Here is an 18,301-nt window from a genome sequence, read left to right as displayed (position 1 = left end):
TTTGTCCTGCTTAAATGAACCTTTGCATGTGTGATTGCAATCATGCCTTGAGGATAACAAATCATTTTGGTGACAGTGCCACCTACTGGTCAACCTTAATAATCAATGTTATCACCGTATAAAAAGTTTTGATTAAAGGCACAATATGTAAGATTTATGGATCGAAATATCCAAAAACCACTAGAACAGTGTTATGTATTTTGTTGTCTTACATTACTTACATTATCCCAGATGTTTCCAAGAATGATTAAATCCAGAGAAATATGCCATTTTAACCAGGATGCGGACCATGTCCGTGCATCGCCTACCAATGACATCATATCCGCGTTAACCTTGATTTCCGGTTTTATTTTGTAGAAGCCATGGAAACACCAAAGCTTACATTTACATTACATTTACAATGGCACAACTGTTTGGATACATTTATAGACTGAAAACTAATTATTGTTATATAGCTCAAAACATTAAGTCTTAGGCCGGTTTCACGCCGCACGCATCAGCAGAGCGTATTTTTTTCAGCGCCCATGTTAACAGATGAGAGCATTCACACCGTACGCAGAGCCTGCGCGGCAGCACGGAGCAGAGCAGAAGCAGCAGTGCCGCGATCGTTTTGGCGCTGGGTCTATTTTTGCTGCGCTGCTAACGCTCAAATAAAGTGAACACATTTGATGGACAAAATAAATATGATTTCACACAAAAAGTGCTCAAAATGCACAGAATAAGCATATCTAGTGTGTTTTAACAAGAATTGGAGTATGTCAGTATATGAAAAATATTTATAGAAGATTTACTCATTTAAACTTGTTTTTAATTATTCAGTTTGGGTTAAAGTATGGTGTATTATAAAAAACTAAAGTAAACTGGCCAGAAAATATGATATATAAACATTCTTTTAGTTATTACACAGAGAGATACAGTTGCAAGATAAAGTATGTGAACCACTTGCAGAATCTGTGAAAATGTTAATAATTTTAACAAAATAAGGGAGATCATACAAAATGCATGTTATTTTTTATTTAGAACTGTCCTGAGTAATATATATATATTACAGATATTATATATTATAGATATTTTACATAAAAGATGTTTACATATAATCCACAAGACAAAAAAATAGCTGAATTTATTAAAATAATCCCATTCATAAGTATGTGACTCAACACAAACACAACTATTAAAAAAGGTTCAAACGTTCACTGATGCTCCAGAAAAAAACATGATGCATTAATAGATGGGGGGTGAAAACATTTGGAATTTGAAGATCAAGGTAAATTGTATTTAATTTGTCTTCCGGGAAACATGCAAGTATTTTCTGTTGCTTTCGAAGGGCAGTACTAAATGAAAAAAAAAAAATGATATTCAAGCGAAATAAGAAAAAATTGGACCTCTTCATCCTGTTCAAAAGTTTTCACCCCCCGACTCTTAATGGATCATGTTTTTTTTCTGAAGCATCAGTGAATGTTTGAACCTTTTGTATTAGTTGTGTTTGAGTCCCTCAGTTGTCCTCAGTGTGAAAAGATGGATCTCAAAATCATTCAGTCACTGTTGTAAAGGGTTCAAATATGCAAAAAATGCTGGAAATCTGAAGAATCTGCAGGACCTGGAGGATTTTTCTGAAGAACAGAGCTCAGTTTAACTGCTCAGGACAAACAAGAGACTCATGAACAACCATCACAAAACAAACAAACAGTCGTAGATCATCCAGGGAACCACACACAGTATTAAGAATCAAGGGTATGTAAACTTTTGAACGGGGTCATTTTAATAAATTCAGCCATTTTTTTGTCTTATGGATTATATGTATGATCTCTCTCTATTATATTTTGTATGATCTCTCTTATTTTGTTAAAATTTTGCACATTTTCACAGATTCTGCAAGTGGTTCACATACTTTTTCTTGCAACTGTATATAGGCTGCAGCAGACCCAAATCAAACCCGAGTTTGCTGTCTCGTAATCATGTGCACGCGGCAGATGATGTAAAACACAAAGCTTACCTCATTCATGTGCAGCAATGGATGACACGAGGCTTTTATTTATTTATTTTTATTTATTTTACGTTTATATGCGAATGTTGTACACCTCCCCATGTTAACAAATTTTCAAGACTATCAAGTTTATAAATGATCAACTTATAAAAACAAATTTATATCTGTCTTTGTAAAGAAATGCTCACTTATATGTAGCTTGGAGGCGCTGCTGTGACGCTGTACAAACGCTTCCAGTGTGAATACTCGCGCGTCTCTGCAGCTGCAGTTCACGCTGACGCTTGCGGTGTGAAACCGGCGTTTTTGTTTAAATCTCATTTTCTTTATTTACCACAAGTACCATGTTTTACCATGACTAATATCGATCTACTGCAGTGTATCATTTTCAGCACACCCAAATGTATCTAATATGATAAACAGGGCTGTGTTACCCCACATACGCTTGACCGGACGAAGCACAAGCAGTGACTGTGACATAAGGGGCCGTTCACATATCGCGTCTTTTGCGCGCGCAAATTCGTTATTTCAAATGTAGGCGTGTGGCAAGTGCGCTCATAATAGAAGCGATGCAGAAGCGATGCAGAATAGAACACTCGTTTTTTCCAGGCGTCCTATGCCATGGCGAGATGAAAACATCTCAACTTTTCAGAATGCCGCAAGCGCACCGCAGGTCATGTGACAAGAACCAACCAATCAGCTTCAGCTTTTCTGTAACAACAGTGAAAGCTCAGCCGAGTAGCTGATCATAGCTGTACAGGGTGGTTTTTATTTCTCATCTCCATAAATATGTCTAGTAGTAGAGCTAATGCAAGGGCTAGAAATCAATTTATCCTTTGCTGATACTTCCTCGTCATCATGGAGAGCACAGTTCATGGTTGCATAGCAATGACAGACGCCACGGGAGCGCAAGCGCTTGTGGAAAGGAGGAGAAAGCGGTGCGGCTGCGCTTTACACGCGTTTTTAGGCACGATATGTGAGCGGCCCCTAATAAAAGTTCAGCTGCTCTCGAGACGTGTGTTGTGCTCCGTTACGCTCCCACAGCACTCGCCCTGCTCTGCTTCATACTACAGTAAGGTTAATAATCTTATCCATGAACATGATTTCTGCCCAAGTCCCGTCCCGATTCTTTTCCACCAGCTGTGACGTGAAGACAACATCTCCCATGACTCCGCACTCAATTCTTTGTTTTGAAAAGGCGACCTCTAGCGGCTAAAAATTGCATATTGTGCCTTTAAAGCTTTTAGACCACTGTAAACTATTTGTGAAATCACCATTAGAGACACTAATATTCTATTTATTTGTATAAGATCTACCGCAGTTGTGCTTAGCCTTGCAGTTGCTACTTGTTATATATTCTTGTTTCCATGTACAGACGGTGACTGTTATTAATGATAATGAACATGCACAATATTGGGTAACACTTTATAATAAGTATACAGTAATAAAGTACTTACAAATCATGTGCATACTAGGTAACACTTTTTTTAGTGACCTTGTTACACGTGTTACATGAAGTTACATGCGACTAACCCTAAACCAAACCCTAATCCTAACTCTAACCCTATAGTAAGTACATGTAGTTCATTATTCTTACTCTTTTCAATGCATAATTACACTGTAACACAGACACCTTAAAATAAAGCGTTACCACAAACTTTTAGTTTATAGTTAATTCATAGTTAATATATTATACAATAGTCTCTACATTGTTAACATATTAATAGGCTATATACAAATAGTGAGTTCTCCATTCAGTCACTGTAATTTTGTTTAATAAGCTCATATGTTAGATAATGTTTTTTATGCTTTAACAACTTATTAACTGTAAATAGTTCCCACTTTAGATTAGATAAATGAAAATAATATATATGTATATATACTGTAATGTGTGTGTGTATGTGTCTATATATATATATATATATATATATATATATATATATATATATATATATATACATATATATATATGTATTGCCAAAAGTATTGGGACACCCCTCCAAATCATTGAATTCAGGTGTTTCAATCACTTCCATGGCCACAGGTGTATAAAATCAAGCACTAGGCATGCAGACTGCTTCTACAAACATCTGTGAAAGAATGGGTCGCTCTCAGGAGCTCAGTGAATTCAAGCGTGGTACCGTGATAGGTTGCCACCTGTGCAATAAGTCCATTCATGAAATTTCCTCACTACTAATTATTCCACAGTCAACTGTTAGTGGTATCATAAAGTGGAAGCAATTGGGAACAAAATGTTGGCCAATCAAAAAGTCACAAAATCTCTCACATTCCCAGGTCAGCTCCAGGACCATATCTTTACTGAACTCACTAAGAGATCGTTACGTGTAGGCAACAGGTCTCCAATCACCACCCTCTTTCTGCTCCCAGTCCATATGACGATGTGTCTGCAGATACTTTGAGTGGCTTGTTTGCATCGTACAGCTTGAAAACCCTCCTTCACTGTGTCGTACTGTTCCATGTTGTTTTTGTTCGTCAAATTCTGCCCCTTCAAAATGACGTCCACTTCTTCGCCCGTACAGTACATGAGTGTATTTATCTGATTGGTTTGCGTGGAAGTGTGGAGATTACTGGCCTGACGGAAACATTCGAACTGTCGGATCCATTTTTCCCATTCGTGAGGTTTAGAGAAGTTATGGCTCAGGTGGGCGGCTCTCTCCCCCCGGCAGCTGCATCAACTGGAGCACGTTGTCCTCTTGTGCCGTGACTTTGCGACTTCACCCCTCATACAGCTTAACTTGCCCCGAAACAAACCTTCCTCCGCAAGCTTATATCCTACTCTGACACCATGTCATATTCTCTAGTTTATAGCGTGAGTAAATAACACACAAACACCTGTGGATTCTCAACTAGCCTTGCAGTTATTCTACTGCCCCCAGAATGCCCTCTCGTGGGAGGAATCAGTATTCAGGGGTCAAACCATGTAAAATACTGGTATGTAGTTTTGCCAAGGGCGTAATTTCCACTGGGGACGTGTCCCCCCCACTTTTCAAAATCCCGTTTGTGTCCCCCCCACTTTCAAATGAGTTTGTTATGATTTTTTAACCTCACGCCGTCATCGCCACGGAGGAGCAGAACACAGGCGCCCGTGTCCAGGAACGTCGCGTGCACACTCTAAAAACAGCTCGCTGAAATCTGATGAGCAGGTATGGCGGCTGCGGCACAGTCAGCGTTGAAACGCCAGAAACAGCAACAGATTACTTTAATGTCATCATGGATGAAATGAAAGAAAGGAGATGTGAGTTGGATGATTCAGTAAATTAGCTCAGGTCAGGATAATCATATTTTCTGTTTACACCTGTTGATGTTAGCCTTGACTGAGCTAACGTTAACATACACTGTTGCTAGGTAACTTCTTATTTAGACTGTTAACTAAACATTTAATGTAGAACATTGTGTGTATGGAGGACCAAATTACTCAAAATAAAATAATAAATCATGAATTTAATAAAACAACAATTAAATGTACCAGTTTATCCTGAAATAATTTAATAATTCCATGAAAACACAACATTTATTGTTTAATATATTTCATAAAATCCTCTTTCACTATTATTGTTTAAATTATTTTTTCATAATTGAATGTGCTTTTTCGAAAAACGGTTTTTCATAATTATATGCTGAATTTACGAATGACACCTATTTGACGAATCATGTATTTCCACCCACTGCCTGTTGATTGACATTTGTGAAATGTCCTCTATTATTATGAAAAGCATCAAATCGTGTTTTGGAAATACATGATTCGTCAAATAGGTGTCATTCATAAATTCAGCATATAATTATGAAAAACAGCTTTTTAAAAAAGAACATTTAATTATGAAAAAATATATATTTAAACACAATAATAGTGTGTGAAAGCGGATATTGTGAAATACATTAAACAATAAATGTTGTGTTTTCATGGAATTTTACAAAATAAATAGATACATTTAATTATTGATTTATTTAATAATTGAATTAATAATTAAATAAATTATTTAATTATTTAAGAATAAACTGTTACATTAAATTGTTGTTTTATTGAATTAATTATTTATTTAATTATTTCATTTTGAGTAATTTGGTCCTCCATATGTGTGTAGCATGAAAACGAGTCCACTTTAAACCGCAACATTTTCCTCCAGCAGGGTTTTTCCTGTAGGAGAATTACGAGGCGGCCGCCTCCATCAAATTTCGTGCCGCCTCCGGCTGTCGACAAAACTCAGACAGGCAGTCACATGCTCAGATACTCATTTTCCACCGACACGGTTCTGTCGCGGTTCCCGGCCTGTGTCCATTCTCGAACCGCTCGATACTGCGGATGATCAGCGGGTCGGGCGGGCCTCGTAATAAAAGATAACATTACAATAATGAGAGATAAATCATTAATGTGTTGATTTTAATAAAGACACGACAACTCTCATTTCACGGTAAGACAAAACGAACGTGTGTCACTCTTTTACTTTCGTTTTCAACTGAACGTATTTCTGTTCATGTAAAAACAATCAAGGAAAACATGCGCCTAGAGCACCTCCTAGTGTTCATTTTATAAAACACAAAGGAGAAACCCTACTTGAGATATTGCTTTATAGCTTAACAGCTAAAATATACACAAGCTTAACTAACAGACATTATTCTGATAAGAGTGTTTTCCTACAATGATGTAATGAAACAGTGACAATTTAAGGTTGAGGGAACATTTTAAATAAATGTTCATTTATAGTAACCTACTTCAGTGTGATATGTTACCATATCATCATGCTTAACACTGAGAATGTGAATAATTGTAATGGGATGATCAGGTTCAGATATCTAAATCAGAGAATATCATCGGGCGGTTGGCGGGTGGATGATTTATTTTTAACAGTGGATTCAGGTACAACTCAATGACTTTTTCTTTCTTCAATTTGCACACTGAACATGGGTTGGAGCTCTTTATTTTGAACTCTCAAAGTTCACCAGATTAATGAATTTATCTTTAAAATGTACAGAATTTTCTTCCAGGGGGGGCATGACCCCGGACCCCCCCACAGGGTGTGTGTCCCCCCCACTTTTCAAACCAAACTTACACTCTTGAGTTTCACTACATAGATCATCCCACAGGTTTATGTGGAGATTGTTTTAAGTTCACTTAAATTAAAAGCTGTTTTATTTTTTGGAGCCTAATAAATGTTAAAACTGATACCATTCATTAAACTGTAATGTTGAATGGCAATTATTAATGTTTAAAATTGAAGACATCATTAGCAGTGTTAGTATCAGTGATACTGGCCTTCATTCATAAAAAGATGTTATTAAACAAGTATTTAAAATATACTGTCTTTATGTTGTTAATTTGGAGATTAACTGTGATATTATTACATTATAAAATATATTAAAAACTTGAAAATAACTGACATTAAAACGAGCTGTCTTGTGCTATTGCAACAAAATTATTCAATATAGAAACACAAATACACGGAGTGAGCAAACATTTAGGTGAGATAGACGTGATGGTAATTGAGCAATGTTTATATGAATAAAAGCTTTAATTAAAATCTTCCTCTCTTCAGAAGAAATTACTGATTTCCTGGACTTTCCTTCTCCTAGACAATGGATGGACAAAAAAATGAGATAATATTATAAATATCTATGTGACAGTAGGCCTATATACAGCGGTTCTTCCTGTGGTATTAAAAAATCGATAATTTTCAAGGTATCGTATCAAAGTAGTTTCATGACAACACTAGTGTGGGGTGCCACAAATTTCTGAACATTTTCAAAGGGTGCCGTGACTGAAAAAAGTTTGAGAAACACTGGTGTAGAGACTACAATATATAAACTAAGAATAAACTATTAATAGTTTGTTAATAATTTGTAAGTACTTCCTTAAGTAATGTTTACTTCAACACTGCGTGTGAGCTGCGTAACATTATGTCTCTGTTCAAACGTTCCACAACCTGATAAACACTTGATGAAACAAACACCAGCCAATGCCAACAGAGGAAACACGCTGATCCAACCAAACCAACGAACGTGTGTGTTGGTGTTGGTCAGCATCTGTCAGTACAGTGTGAGAGAACACGACTGTTGTACCTTGATCTACTGTGTGCTTCTCCGTCTGTCTTTCTGAGGCTTTTTGTGGCGCTGTGTGGAGAGAGAAAAGAAGAGAAGTAAAAAATGAAGGACAAAATATACAGATAAACTAAAGTAAAGACTGTTATGTAGCTAAAACATGTCTGCCCATGAGCAATATCTCCATAAAACAAACTACATTAGTGTCTTAGTAAGTGCTGTTGATACCGTTTCCTGCAGTGTTGTAGATGAAGGTCACTGATGTGATGGTGTTTCTATTGAGTAAAGGGGCATTTACAGCTGCTCCTGTTTCAGCATTCAGATCAACACTGACTCCAGTGTGATCTCTGCTGCTCATCTGGTCTAGAACAGAGAGAGAATAATGACATTTATTAAATTACAGCTTTAATTTTATACATTGATATTCTTTCCTTTATTACCTTCCTTGTGTTTCAGCTTGTCTTCTTCCATCTCATCTTGTGTGTCACAATGCTGTTCAGCAGATGCCATCGTCCTTCACTCACTCACTGATGTTGGACACGAAGAAAAAGCTTTACAATAAGTCCACTTTTACCAGGCACTTTCAAAATATAAAGGTACTATTTGAAAATATATATATATATTTTTTTTTTTTTTTTTTCAAATAGTCAGTGAAAGCAGGTGTTGAACCTTCAGAACATGTTGATGACTTGTAGAGGTCAAACTAAATATTTAGATTGAGTGATATTTAGCTACACAACTCTATTAGTTATTGGCTTGCTGGCAATCTTCAGGACTCAGACACACTCTCACAGTTTAAGTCTTGAACATAGACTCATGTCTTTATCCTGACACACACCTAACCTATGTCTTAACCTTGTAGTAACGCTGCTTCAGTCAGGTCAGCAGGAATCACACTGTAACTCTGCACTGTAAAACATGAATCTCGCTCCACTAACATCAGTTGTTTGTCTTCAGCCTCCAGATTCAGCTCCTGCTCCAGCCTCGTATCATCATGTGTCCATTAATGACGAACCTCAACCCACATCAGCCGGACACGTCAATAAACACTAACGAACATAACATTTCTTAGATTTGATAGATGAAGATCACTGGACTAACACATTAGATGATCATATTAATTCTGCCACAGTTATTTTTTCTTTTATTTTTTCTTTAATGAATCACAATTAATTTCATTTTGAGGTAATTGCTACATATTTAATTAGAAGCATCACAACTACTAAACTGTTTTGTCTGTTACATAGGAAAGATGTGTGAGACAAGTGTGAGATGTTTAGGCTAAGATAGATACTTTCCTTTTACAAATGTAGTAGTGTACCAGTGCCTCATGGTTGTTGCATATGTAACACAGGTTAGAATTCAGCTATATAAGAAACAGAAAGAAAAGAATATAATTTTCAAATAATTATAATTCTAATAAAATGCTGAAAGTATTAAACAAAAACCTGATTAAAGTCATTGCAGTTTAAAATAATAAAATAATAAATTGATAAAATGACTAAATGCTTAAGTGACATATTCAGTCTAAACTGAGACTGCGCGTGGCGTCATTGAGACGAGACGCGGGAGCAATGAAAGATACACGCATTGCTGATCGCGAGAGAACGAACAAAGATCAATCTGAGGCAAATATCTCAATAATCCTTTCTGATATTCGAGTAATATCATGTATAATATGTTGCAGACCTATTTAACTATATCGGGTTATTTTTAGAACGTGATTGTTGATGTTGCCGCTGATGATTCCTAATTGCGAACCCCTGTAAAATCCAGTGCGGGTGTAAAAGCATATGAAAGTTTCTAACTAATATTGTTCAATTTACTGAAAACTGAATGTTATTTGTTTATTGAAGTTCTGAAGTGTTTTATGTGTGTAATAGTTTCTGAAGGAGTGTGAAATGTGATATAATATTCCATTTAAGCACTTAAATGCTATATTGCACATGATGACATATTCTGGTATGTTTTATATATGTTGAATATGAGAGAAAAGGGTTTTTGAATACTATTTTCATATAGATTGATGGTTAATTGATGAATGTGTAGTGTATATTGTGTTGTTCTAAAGGAAATGGTGTGTAAGTGCTTTTGAAACTTAAGATGCTGTTTGTATAAACAGGTCAGGTTTTTTTGTGTTATTGGATCGAACCCTTCAGACACCGAGATGGCGAGCCTCCCAACCGAACTACTGTGATTTGAGAGAAACGCAGACGGAGAATCCATGGATTAGTGCTTTCTACTGATCAGGTGGAATCCATTTCATTGTGTATATTCTGATCGGTAGGATCTGACTTTTCCTTCATCGATTACTTTGCACTATTGGCTGTTGAAACAGCTTTCATCTACACCAAGAGACTTTTGCACACACTAACATATTTTTCCACTTTGGATGACAAAGGAACATTCATTTATACACAGACTGAGAAGGTATTGACTGTTATATTGTTTGAAGAGTTTGAATTGTTTTCAGATTGTTTCGAATTGAACTTTTGTGATGTTGTACATTTCTTTTTCTCATTTTAATTTTCAATTTGGGTTAATCTTTTCTATGAGTGAAATATAAAAGCGTTGAACAAAAAACTAAAACCCAAAGATAAGAAAAGCTCTTATTAAACTAAAAGTTAGTGAAACTGAATATCTATAAACCGAAATAGAAACTAAACAACTGAAACATAAATCGAATAACTAGAAGCAAATAGGAGAAAAGCTATTTAAATAGTGAACGGAGCTCAAAGATATCAAAAAGAACAACAGGGGATTGAAAAGAACAATTATTTCATTTGGTTTTATTTATTTTTATTTAATTGTGTTACATTTGCTTCCATTATTATTTTTGCACAAACAAAATACATTGAGTCAATTCCAGGTATTGTCTGTGTCCTTGTGTGCCTTGATCACTTACCCTCCTGTAACGAACCTAATCAATGGTCCAACATCAGGTGCTTAGAGCGACCTGTCCCTGTTACAGAAACTATTGTTACACATAACCTTTTTTCCTTCATTTAACATTGTAAAGTTTGTCTTGTACAACCCATTTTGCATGCTTGCAAATATAGGTCATGTTTTCCTTGTGCAACAAAAGTAAACTTCAGATATGAGAATGCTTGTATTGTGCTTGATTGAAATGGTGTGCATGAATGAGAAAAAAACCTTTAACATCTCAAATGTTTCTGCTAGACATAAATAAGTTTACTTTAACATCAAATGGAGACTTTTGCTTGAGTCTCCTGCTTCTCACACTTGTCTCCTGAGACAAAATCTCAACACTCTCACAATGGTCTTTTTTTTTTCGAGTTTTAGAAGAGATCTCAGTAACATCACACACTGTGCTCAGACTTTTCTCCTCAGCTAGAGGCTTTGGAGCTCTCACATGTGTCTCCTTTAGGGGTGTCGCAATATCGCATGAAATATCGATAATGTGTTAATTTAGGGTGTGACATTATACTGGTACTGGCGATAACCACAATATTTAAAATGAATAGGCTGCTTATGATATCATGACATGTAAATACTCCAGCGCCAGTACCTGGTTGAGCTCTCAGGTGGCAGTATTGCACCTTAACGCTGACACCTGTCAAACAAGAAGACGCAGCGCGCGCAGCTATAGAAGAAGAACAAGAACCATGTTGTCCAAGCGGGAGAGTGAGAGGCTCTGTCCACACCGAAAAAAGTCAAGTAAGCTCGACAGTATGGGAGTTTTTCGGCTCCTTAGACAGCTACAGTCAGTGCGAAGGGTGGCAACACCAACAACCTTTTTACCCACCATCACCCTGCGGATTACGCCATTTTACAGAGAGTAAATTGCGATTATTTTACTAGTCATGGAATGGGAAATGTTATATTAACCTGTTAACAGTGATTTTCTGTTCATATATTTAAATAAAGGGTGATTCTTTTAATAAATACCGCGTTTTCTTTACTCGTCTTACTGTGTGATGTAGCTATGCATGCAGTTATTTGCCCTCAAAATTCAAGATACACGGGCATTTTTGCCGCGAGTTTTTGTCATTATATCATATAAGAAGTAGCTGTATTACAATATCACACGAGCAACAGTGCCGTTTTCCCCAAATCAGCACAAATGCAATGTTCATTTAACTTATTGTTAAATGAACAATGTGAGTTACATTTTAGACGCAGTATTGTTAATATTGTTTTTTTAGACTGATACATTTTCCCCCCAAGGATTCTATAGATATCGCGATATATCGATCTCGTGAATTCTTTTGGCCACAATAACCGTGGTGTGAAAAATCTAATATTGTGACAGCCCTAGTCTCCTCTTAAAGTTTTAGAAGAGATCTCAGTAACATCACACACTGTGCTCAGACTTTTCTCCTCAGCTAGAGACTCTGGACCTCTCACGTGTGTCTCCTCTTAAAGTTTAGATGAGATCTCAACAACTTTACAAATTGTGCACCCAAAAAATAAACAAGTCCATAATTTCAGCCTTTAAGCCTATATTAAGAGTGAAATTATGCAGAAATTAGGTTAACGTTACTCTTAATTGTACATACAATAAGAAAGTAGTACTTTCTTAAAATAGTAATGTACCAGATGCCGTTATCAGGAAAATTGCTACAAGAAAGGTATCCATGCACTTTCTTTGCTGAAAGGCACATTAAATGGCTTATGACCCAATCCTTGACTAATCTGATTATTAATACATAATACTGATAGAAATGTTTGAGTTCACATTGAGACATTTAACTTGGTATACACATTGCAAAGTTGTTGAGATCATTTTTTATAATGTAGAGGAGAAATGTGAGAACACCAAAGTCTCTAGCTGAGGAGAAAAGTCTGAGCACAGTGTGTGATGTTATTGTAATGTATGGGAGCAGGACAACGGAGTTGGAGATCCACGTGCAGGCTTTATTCACAAGAGCGTAGTCATACAGGCAGTAGTTCAAACACCAGCAAACAGAAACAGGAAGGCAAGGCAAAAGAGTAGTCCAATACACAGGCTATGGTCAAGGCAGGCAGCAAACGATCATAAACAAGGAATCAGTCCAGGGTCAAAACACAGACAAGGCTAGGCAGGACAAGGAACAGAGAGAATGCAAACAAAGGGCTAAACAATACTCAGCAAAGTGTGTGTGAAGAAGTGCAGCTTATAAAGGGAACCTGATGGGAAACAGGTGTGAGTGTGATCAGTGCCTAGCTGAGGGATTGTGGGAAATGTAGTCCAGAGTGAAGTGACTGCGTGTGTGCAATGAAAAAGTCTTAATGGTGAAACGGAGACCTCCGGTGGGGAGTGGAAGGAAGCGGCAGTGGGCAGAAACGTGACAGTTATTGAGATCTCTTTTGAAACTTCAGACAAGTGTACGAGATCCAGTGTCTCTAGCTGAGGAGAAAAGTCTGAGCACAATGTGTGATTGTTGAAATCTCTTCTAAATTTTAGAGGAGACAAATGTGGGAACTTCGTAGTCTTTAGTTTAGGAGAAAAATATGAGCTCAGTGTGTGATGTTACTGAGATCTCTTCTGAATCTTTACAGGAGACCATTGTGAGAGTGTTGAGATTTTGTCTCAGGAGACAAGTGTGAGAAGCAGGAGACTCAAGCAAAAGTCTCCATTTGATGTTGAGGTAACCTCATTTACGTCTAGGAGAAACATTTGAGATGTTAAAGAGATCTCACTTTTGATTTTTCTTTCCTATGGGTAAAGCTCTGTAAATACTTTACTTGAATTTTATTTGGTCCTGACCTATTTCAGGCACGCTCTGGTGCAAAAATAAAAAACCAAGTCTGGACCTGTCAGTGTTAAATAATTATAAACCGATCTCAAAATTGCCTTTTTTGGCTAAAATAATGGAGAATGTGGTTCTTATTCAACTTTTGACATTTTTAAATGAAAAAAAAAAAATCAGTCTGGTTTAGGTCTGCATGTTCTAACCTTTTCCTGTAAATTATTAAATGTATTCAATAAATGCAATAAGAACACGTTGATTTGTTATCAATCAAATTAAATTAGTATCAACAAAATCCATGTTTGTACTGCAGAAGAAACAGAAGCAGCATCTGAAGCACATTTATATGTATTTACAGTGTTTTTAATGAAGCTCAGATGTGCAATGAAAGCATTTTCTCCGCAGTTACAACTGCAGAAATAATGTTATGAGATTAATGGGCCACACTTTAGATCAGGGTCCAATTCTCACTATTAAATAACTATTAGCTATTCTGTTATATGATTTATAGATATAAGCTATAGATATCTAAGTGATATAATGGTTACAAACATGAAAATGCTGTTGAATGTTAGATGAAACATATACTGCTAAAGAGAGAACAGTTGTTGTTTTATAATATAAATGAAAAACATATGAACTAAATTATTGATTTGTGCTTGAATCCTGATAATTGCTGATTGCAGCTACATTAACACTACATTAACACTACATTACAACACTTAATGAACACACAAACACTCTAAACTGTGATACTGTATTTTTGTATTCTCCACACATGAGTTTTGCACACTTCTGTATGTTGTTGTTTTCAGTTTTTAATTGACAGGAGGGTGAACGAGGGGACTCAAACCTGCAGAACCTGTGTGTCCTGATCTAGTGCACTACCACTGTGTCACTGATGATGTTACACTGATAATGGAGGAGAAATGCTGCTCTTTCACATGGAGTTCAGCATACAGACAGAAGGAGGCAGTATTACATCAAAACTGTCTGCAGACGTCATCAGTCTGTTGTTTCTCTCTCAAAGAGCGCATCATAAGAAATACTGTTAGAAAAAGCATCAATCACTCACTAATGAACAGTAAAACAGAGAAAACAGTGATTTCACAGCATGTGACAGTAGTATCAGAATGTTCGGCCTTCTGTGATTCACTTACAAAGACACACTTGATCATCTGTTTGATCATGACATGAGGAGGATTCAATAAAATCATCAGAATGACTTCAGCACAGCATTAAAGTCTCAGAAGTGACCACTGACACATCAGAAGATGACACACACACATGAAAACAACCGAAGAAAGGATGATCCATGAACGAAGCCCATCAAATGAACACAACACCACAGATCACAGAGATCCTCCACCAAACCTCTACTGCTGAAGGAGCCCATGCCTCTTAACCTCGAACTAGGGTTTGTAGTGACAGAGCTGATCAATAAAGAAGACCCTCTTTTGTTCCACAAACTTTAAGATCAAATGGCTAAGTAACGCCTTTGTGACATTAATGCATAAATCCCCGGTCATACCAGGAGACGGTCTCAAGGCCCAAATCAACACAGACCTAAACAGTGACCTCCTCCAGGACATCTCCTATCCAGCTGCACAATCCAGAGACATCTTCTCTTAAACCAGCAGAAACTTCAATGAATTCACTCAAGATCTTAACAAACAACGGTCTCAAAATTGCTGCCAATAAGCTGTATTAATTTGCCTTAGATATATCTTATGTATCATGTGTGTTTTATATAACCTCTGGAGATCTTTCTCTGTGTTAAACATTTACAGCTAAATTCATATGAACTTCTACCTCAATTATGGGAAGTATACATTATTAGAAAATTACTCACTGCTGTTGACTAAAGAACTTTTGTAGCTTTAATAATGATTATCTATATTTAATTTAGGCTATAAATTATGCAGTGCAGACTGTTTGATAACTTTATTCAATTTCTGTATTTGTCCTATCTGTTAGACGGTAGGAAAGGCACAGGTAAATATGACATTTATTATGGGTTTATGTGAGGATTGTTCCAAGTTCACTTAAATTAAAAGTTGTTATATTTTTGAAGCCTAATAAATATAAAAAAATTATATAGCTTTCAATTACACTGTAATGTTGCCAGTATCAGTGATACTGGCCTTCATTCATAAAAAGATGCCATTAAACAAGTATTTAAATATACTGTCTTCATGTTGTTTCTTTATGTTGTTTTAATTTGGAGATTAACTGTGAAATTATTACATTATAAAATATATTATAAACGTATAAATGTTTTTAATTGCGATAAATCACGATTAATCACAGAAAAAAAATTTGATTAATCAAGTAAATTTTTTTAATCAATTGACAGCACTAGTTTTAACACAGAACCGCTCAGGGGTGCGTTTCCCAAAAGCATCATTAGCCAACTAACATCGCAAGTTCCGTCGTTACTAACATAGTTCAACGATTTGGTGTTTCCTGAAACCATAGTTCAAACGAACATTTGCAAACTGCATCGCAAACTTGTGTGGTTTCTTGTTTTTATGACATGTGGACTTAATAAATCATTATCTTGAGCAAAATAAGCAAGATGACATTCAGTACAATGTATATCTTTTATTTAGAATATATACAAATGTCATTTATATATTTTAGTTTGTCAAGAGATTTAAAGCACTGTTTTTGGAGAGTGCTCATGTGTGTACGTGCTCTAGTACGTCAGAACAAGCATTTGATCTAATTGATTGGGATTAATGTTGGAGTGTTTAATATTTTTATATTGTAATACTGTCACAGTTACTGTCCAAACTAATGTAGAAGCAACAGTATATTTTAAATATTTGTTTAATGTGTCGTGACAGATCGCTGTAGCGCCTCAGTTCAAGCGACACGTAAACCGATCATCTCTTCCTAGTTATTGTGTTAATGGTGTGGTCACAACAGACGGACGTTGTGCTAATAGTGTTTAGAGTTTTGAAAATGTGACTACAGAAAGAATGAACTGATTAAAACTGTAGAAGTGTTTGTTAGTTTAGCACTTGTGCATTTTGAACATGAAGTTATCTGAAAGCTGATGAGGAGAGCTGTGTAAAGAGATTTGAAAAGGTGTATTGAGAAACATGTCCTAAAGATAGTAAAAAGTGTAGATGACTTTACTTGTGTTCATCATCCCATCTGGGTTTGATTTAAAAATAAATGCTCATTATCTCAGTGTTAAAGCTGTCACTTCAACAGTCCAGTCTGGGAGTAAACTGGGTGTCAGCGCCACCTGCTGTACTGATGTGAATTTGATCTTCATTCAGCTCTTCATCTATTCTTTTTACATTTGGTTTGAAACTATGAAGTGAAAATCTCACGCACACAACAGATCCACACAGACACACAATCATCAACTCACAGATCAGACACAATATATGAAATCTGACAACACAAACCATGAAAGATTGTGGAGGCTTGATATCAATGCAAGATAACACCAAATCCAAATTAAAATGAAACGTTTTCAGGATAAATAACCAGCATCACACACGATTATGCTTAATAAATCGAGAGGAGAAGAAATTGTGATGATAAATGAAATATAATTCATAGTTCATCTGAATCAACACTGAACTGATTGAGCTGAATAACGACACTACTGTCTTTCAGAGCCGCTTTACAGCAGAATCTGAACCGTCTCCACAGCTGTTTCCATGACTGATCCTGTTTTTATCACTGTGAAGCTGTTTGACAAACTACATCAGTCCAGACAACATCCCAGCCATCGAAACACCAGCGATGACAGAGACAGAAGAAGCTGCAAGAGAAAACAGCACTTAGATTGTGAAAGCAAAGACACTTTCAGCTATTTGAAGATCTCCTCTGAGTCTCCAGAAGATCTTCCTCATGTGAACAGAGACTTGATTCCAGCAGAGCTGATGGAGAAGAGGATCTCCGGCCTGCTGGAAACAGCTCCAGGTTAACTTTACCAGGTTCAGCAGGTAATATAGTCACTGGTCCTGCCTCAAGCCTCGAGTGTCGAGTCTAGTTTATTTACAGAGTGCTTTACCACTACACTATAGACTCTACAGTCAGTAAAAACACCATAAAACATCAAATATATACATCACAAACATAAACATAAAACAAAACACAGCCCCAAAAACACCAACAATTAAAAGCCATAGAAAATAAGGATGTTTTTAAGTGAGATTTACTCATCTCAATGGAGAACACAGATCTGTTATCAGCCGGAAGGGCGTTACACAGCCTCAAACCAGACAGAGTCAATGTGCTGCTCTTTCTGTCACTGTTTTTTTAAAACACACACACACACACACTCACACCCACACACACACACACACACACCCACACTCACACCCACACACACACACCCCACACACACAAACACACACACACACACACACACACACACACACACACACACACTCACACCCACACACACACACACACACACCCACACTCACACCCACACACACACACCCCACACACACAAACACACACACACACACACACTCACACCCACACACACACACACACACACACACACTCACACCCACACACACACACCCACACACACACA

General features: G+C 36.6%; 1 protein-coding gene and 2 long non-coding RNA genes across 5 annotated transcripts in view; 1 reads left to right on the top strand and 2 right to left on the bottom strand.

Annotated features, from left to right (window-relative positions):
• LOC127507970 (NACHT, LRR and PYD domains-containing protein 3-like) overlaps positions 1 to 9,124 on the bottom strand; it is a 45,493-nt gene extending 36,369 nt beyond the window's left edge. For 2 of the 3 annotated variants that reach the window (XR_007928634.1, XM_051885395.1), the window contains exons 1-3: positions 8,479 to 8,633; positions 8,267 to 8,401; positions 8,060 to 8,110 (exon numbers count right to left, since the gene is read on the bottom strand). Coding sequence is in view for 2 of the 3 variants with exons in the window: in XM_051885395.1 (XP_051741355.1) it covers positions 8,060 to 8,110; positions 8,267 to 8,401; positions 8,479 to 8,548 (256 nt within the window). In the remaining variant the exon portion in view is untranslated. Of the gene's footprint in view, positions 1 to 8,059; positions 8,111 to 8,266; positions 8,402 to 8,478; positions 8,634 to 8,976 lie in introns of those variants that run through there. The other variant, XM_051885394.1, reaches the window with a different exon arrangement.
• Positions 1 to 18,301, bottom strand: part of LOC127507971 (uncharacterized) — a 123,323-nt gene that overhangs the window by 61,165 nt on the left and 43,857 nt on the right. The window lies entirely within an intron of this gene.
• Positions 1 to 18,301, top strand: part of LOC127507972 (uncharacterized) — a 118,412-nt gene that overhangs the window by 62,397 nt on the left and 37,714 nt on the right. The window lies entirely within an intron of this gene.

This window comes from Ctenopharyngodon idella, unplaced genomic scaffold (genome assembly GCF_019924925.1).
Source record: "Ctenopharyngodon idella isolate HZGC_01 unplaced genomic scaffold, HZGC01 HZGC01CH26, whole genome shotgun sequence".
Taxonomy (NCBI): domain Eukaryota; kingdom Metazoa; phylum Chordata; class Actinopteri; order Cypriniformes; family Xenocyprididae; genus Ctenopharyngodon; species Ctenopharyngodon idella.
This window is presented reverse-complemented; position numbering and strand designations above follow the sequence as displayed.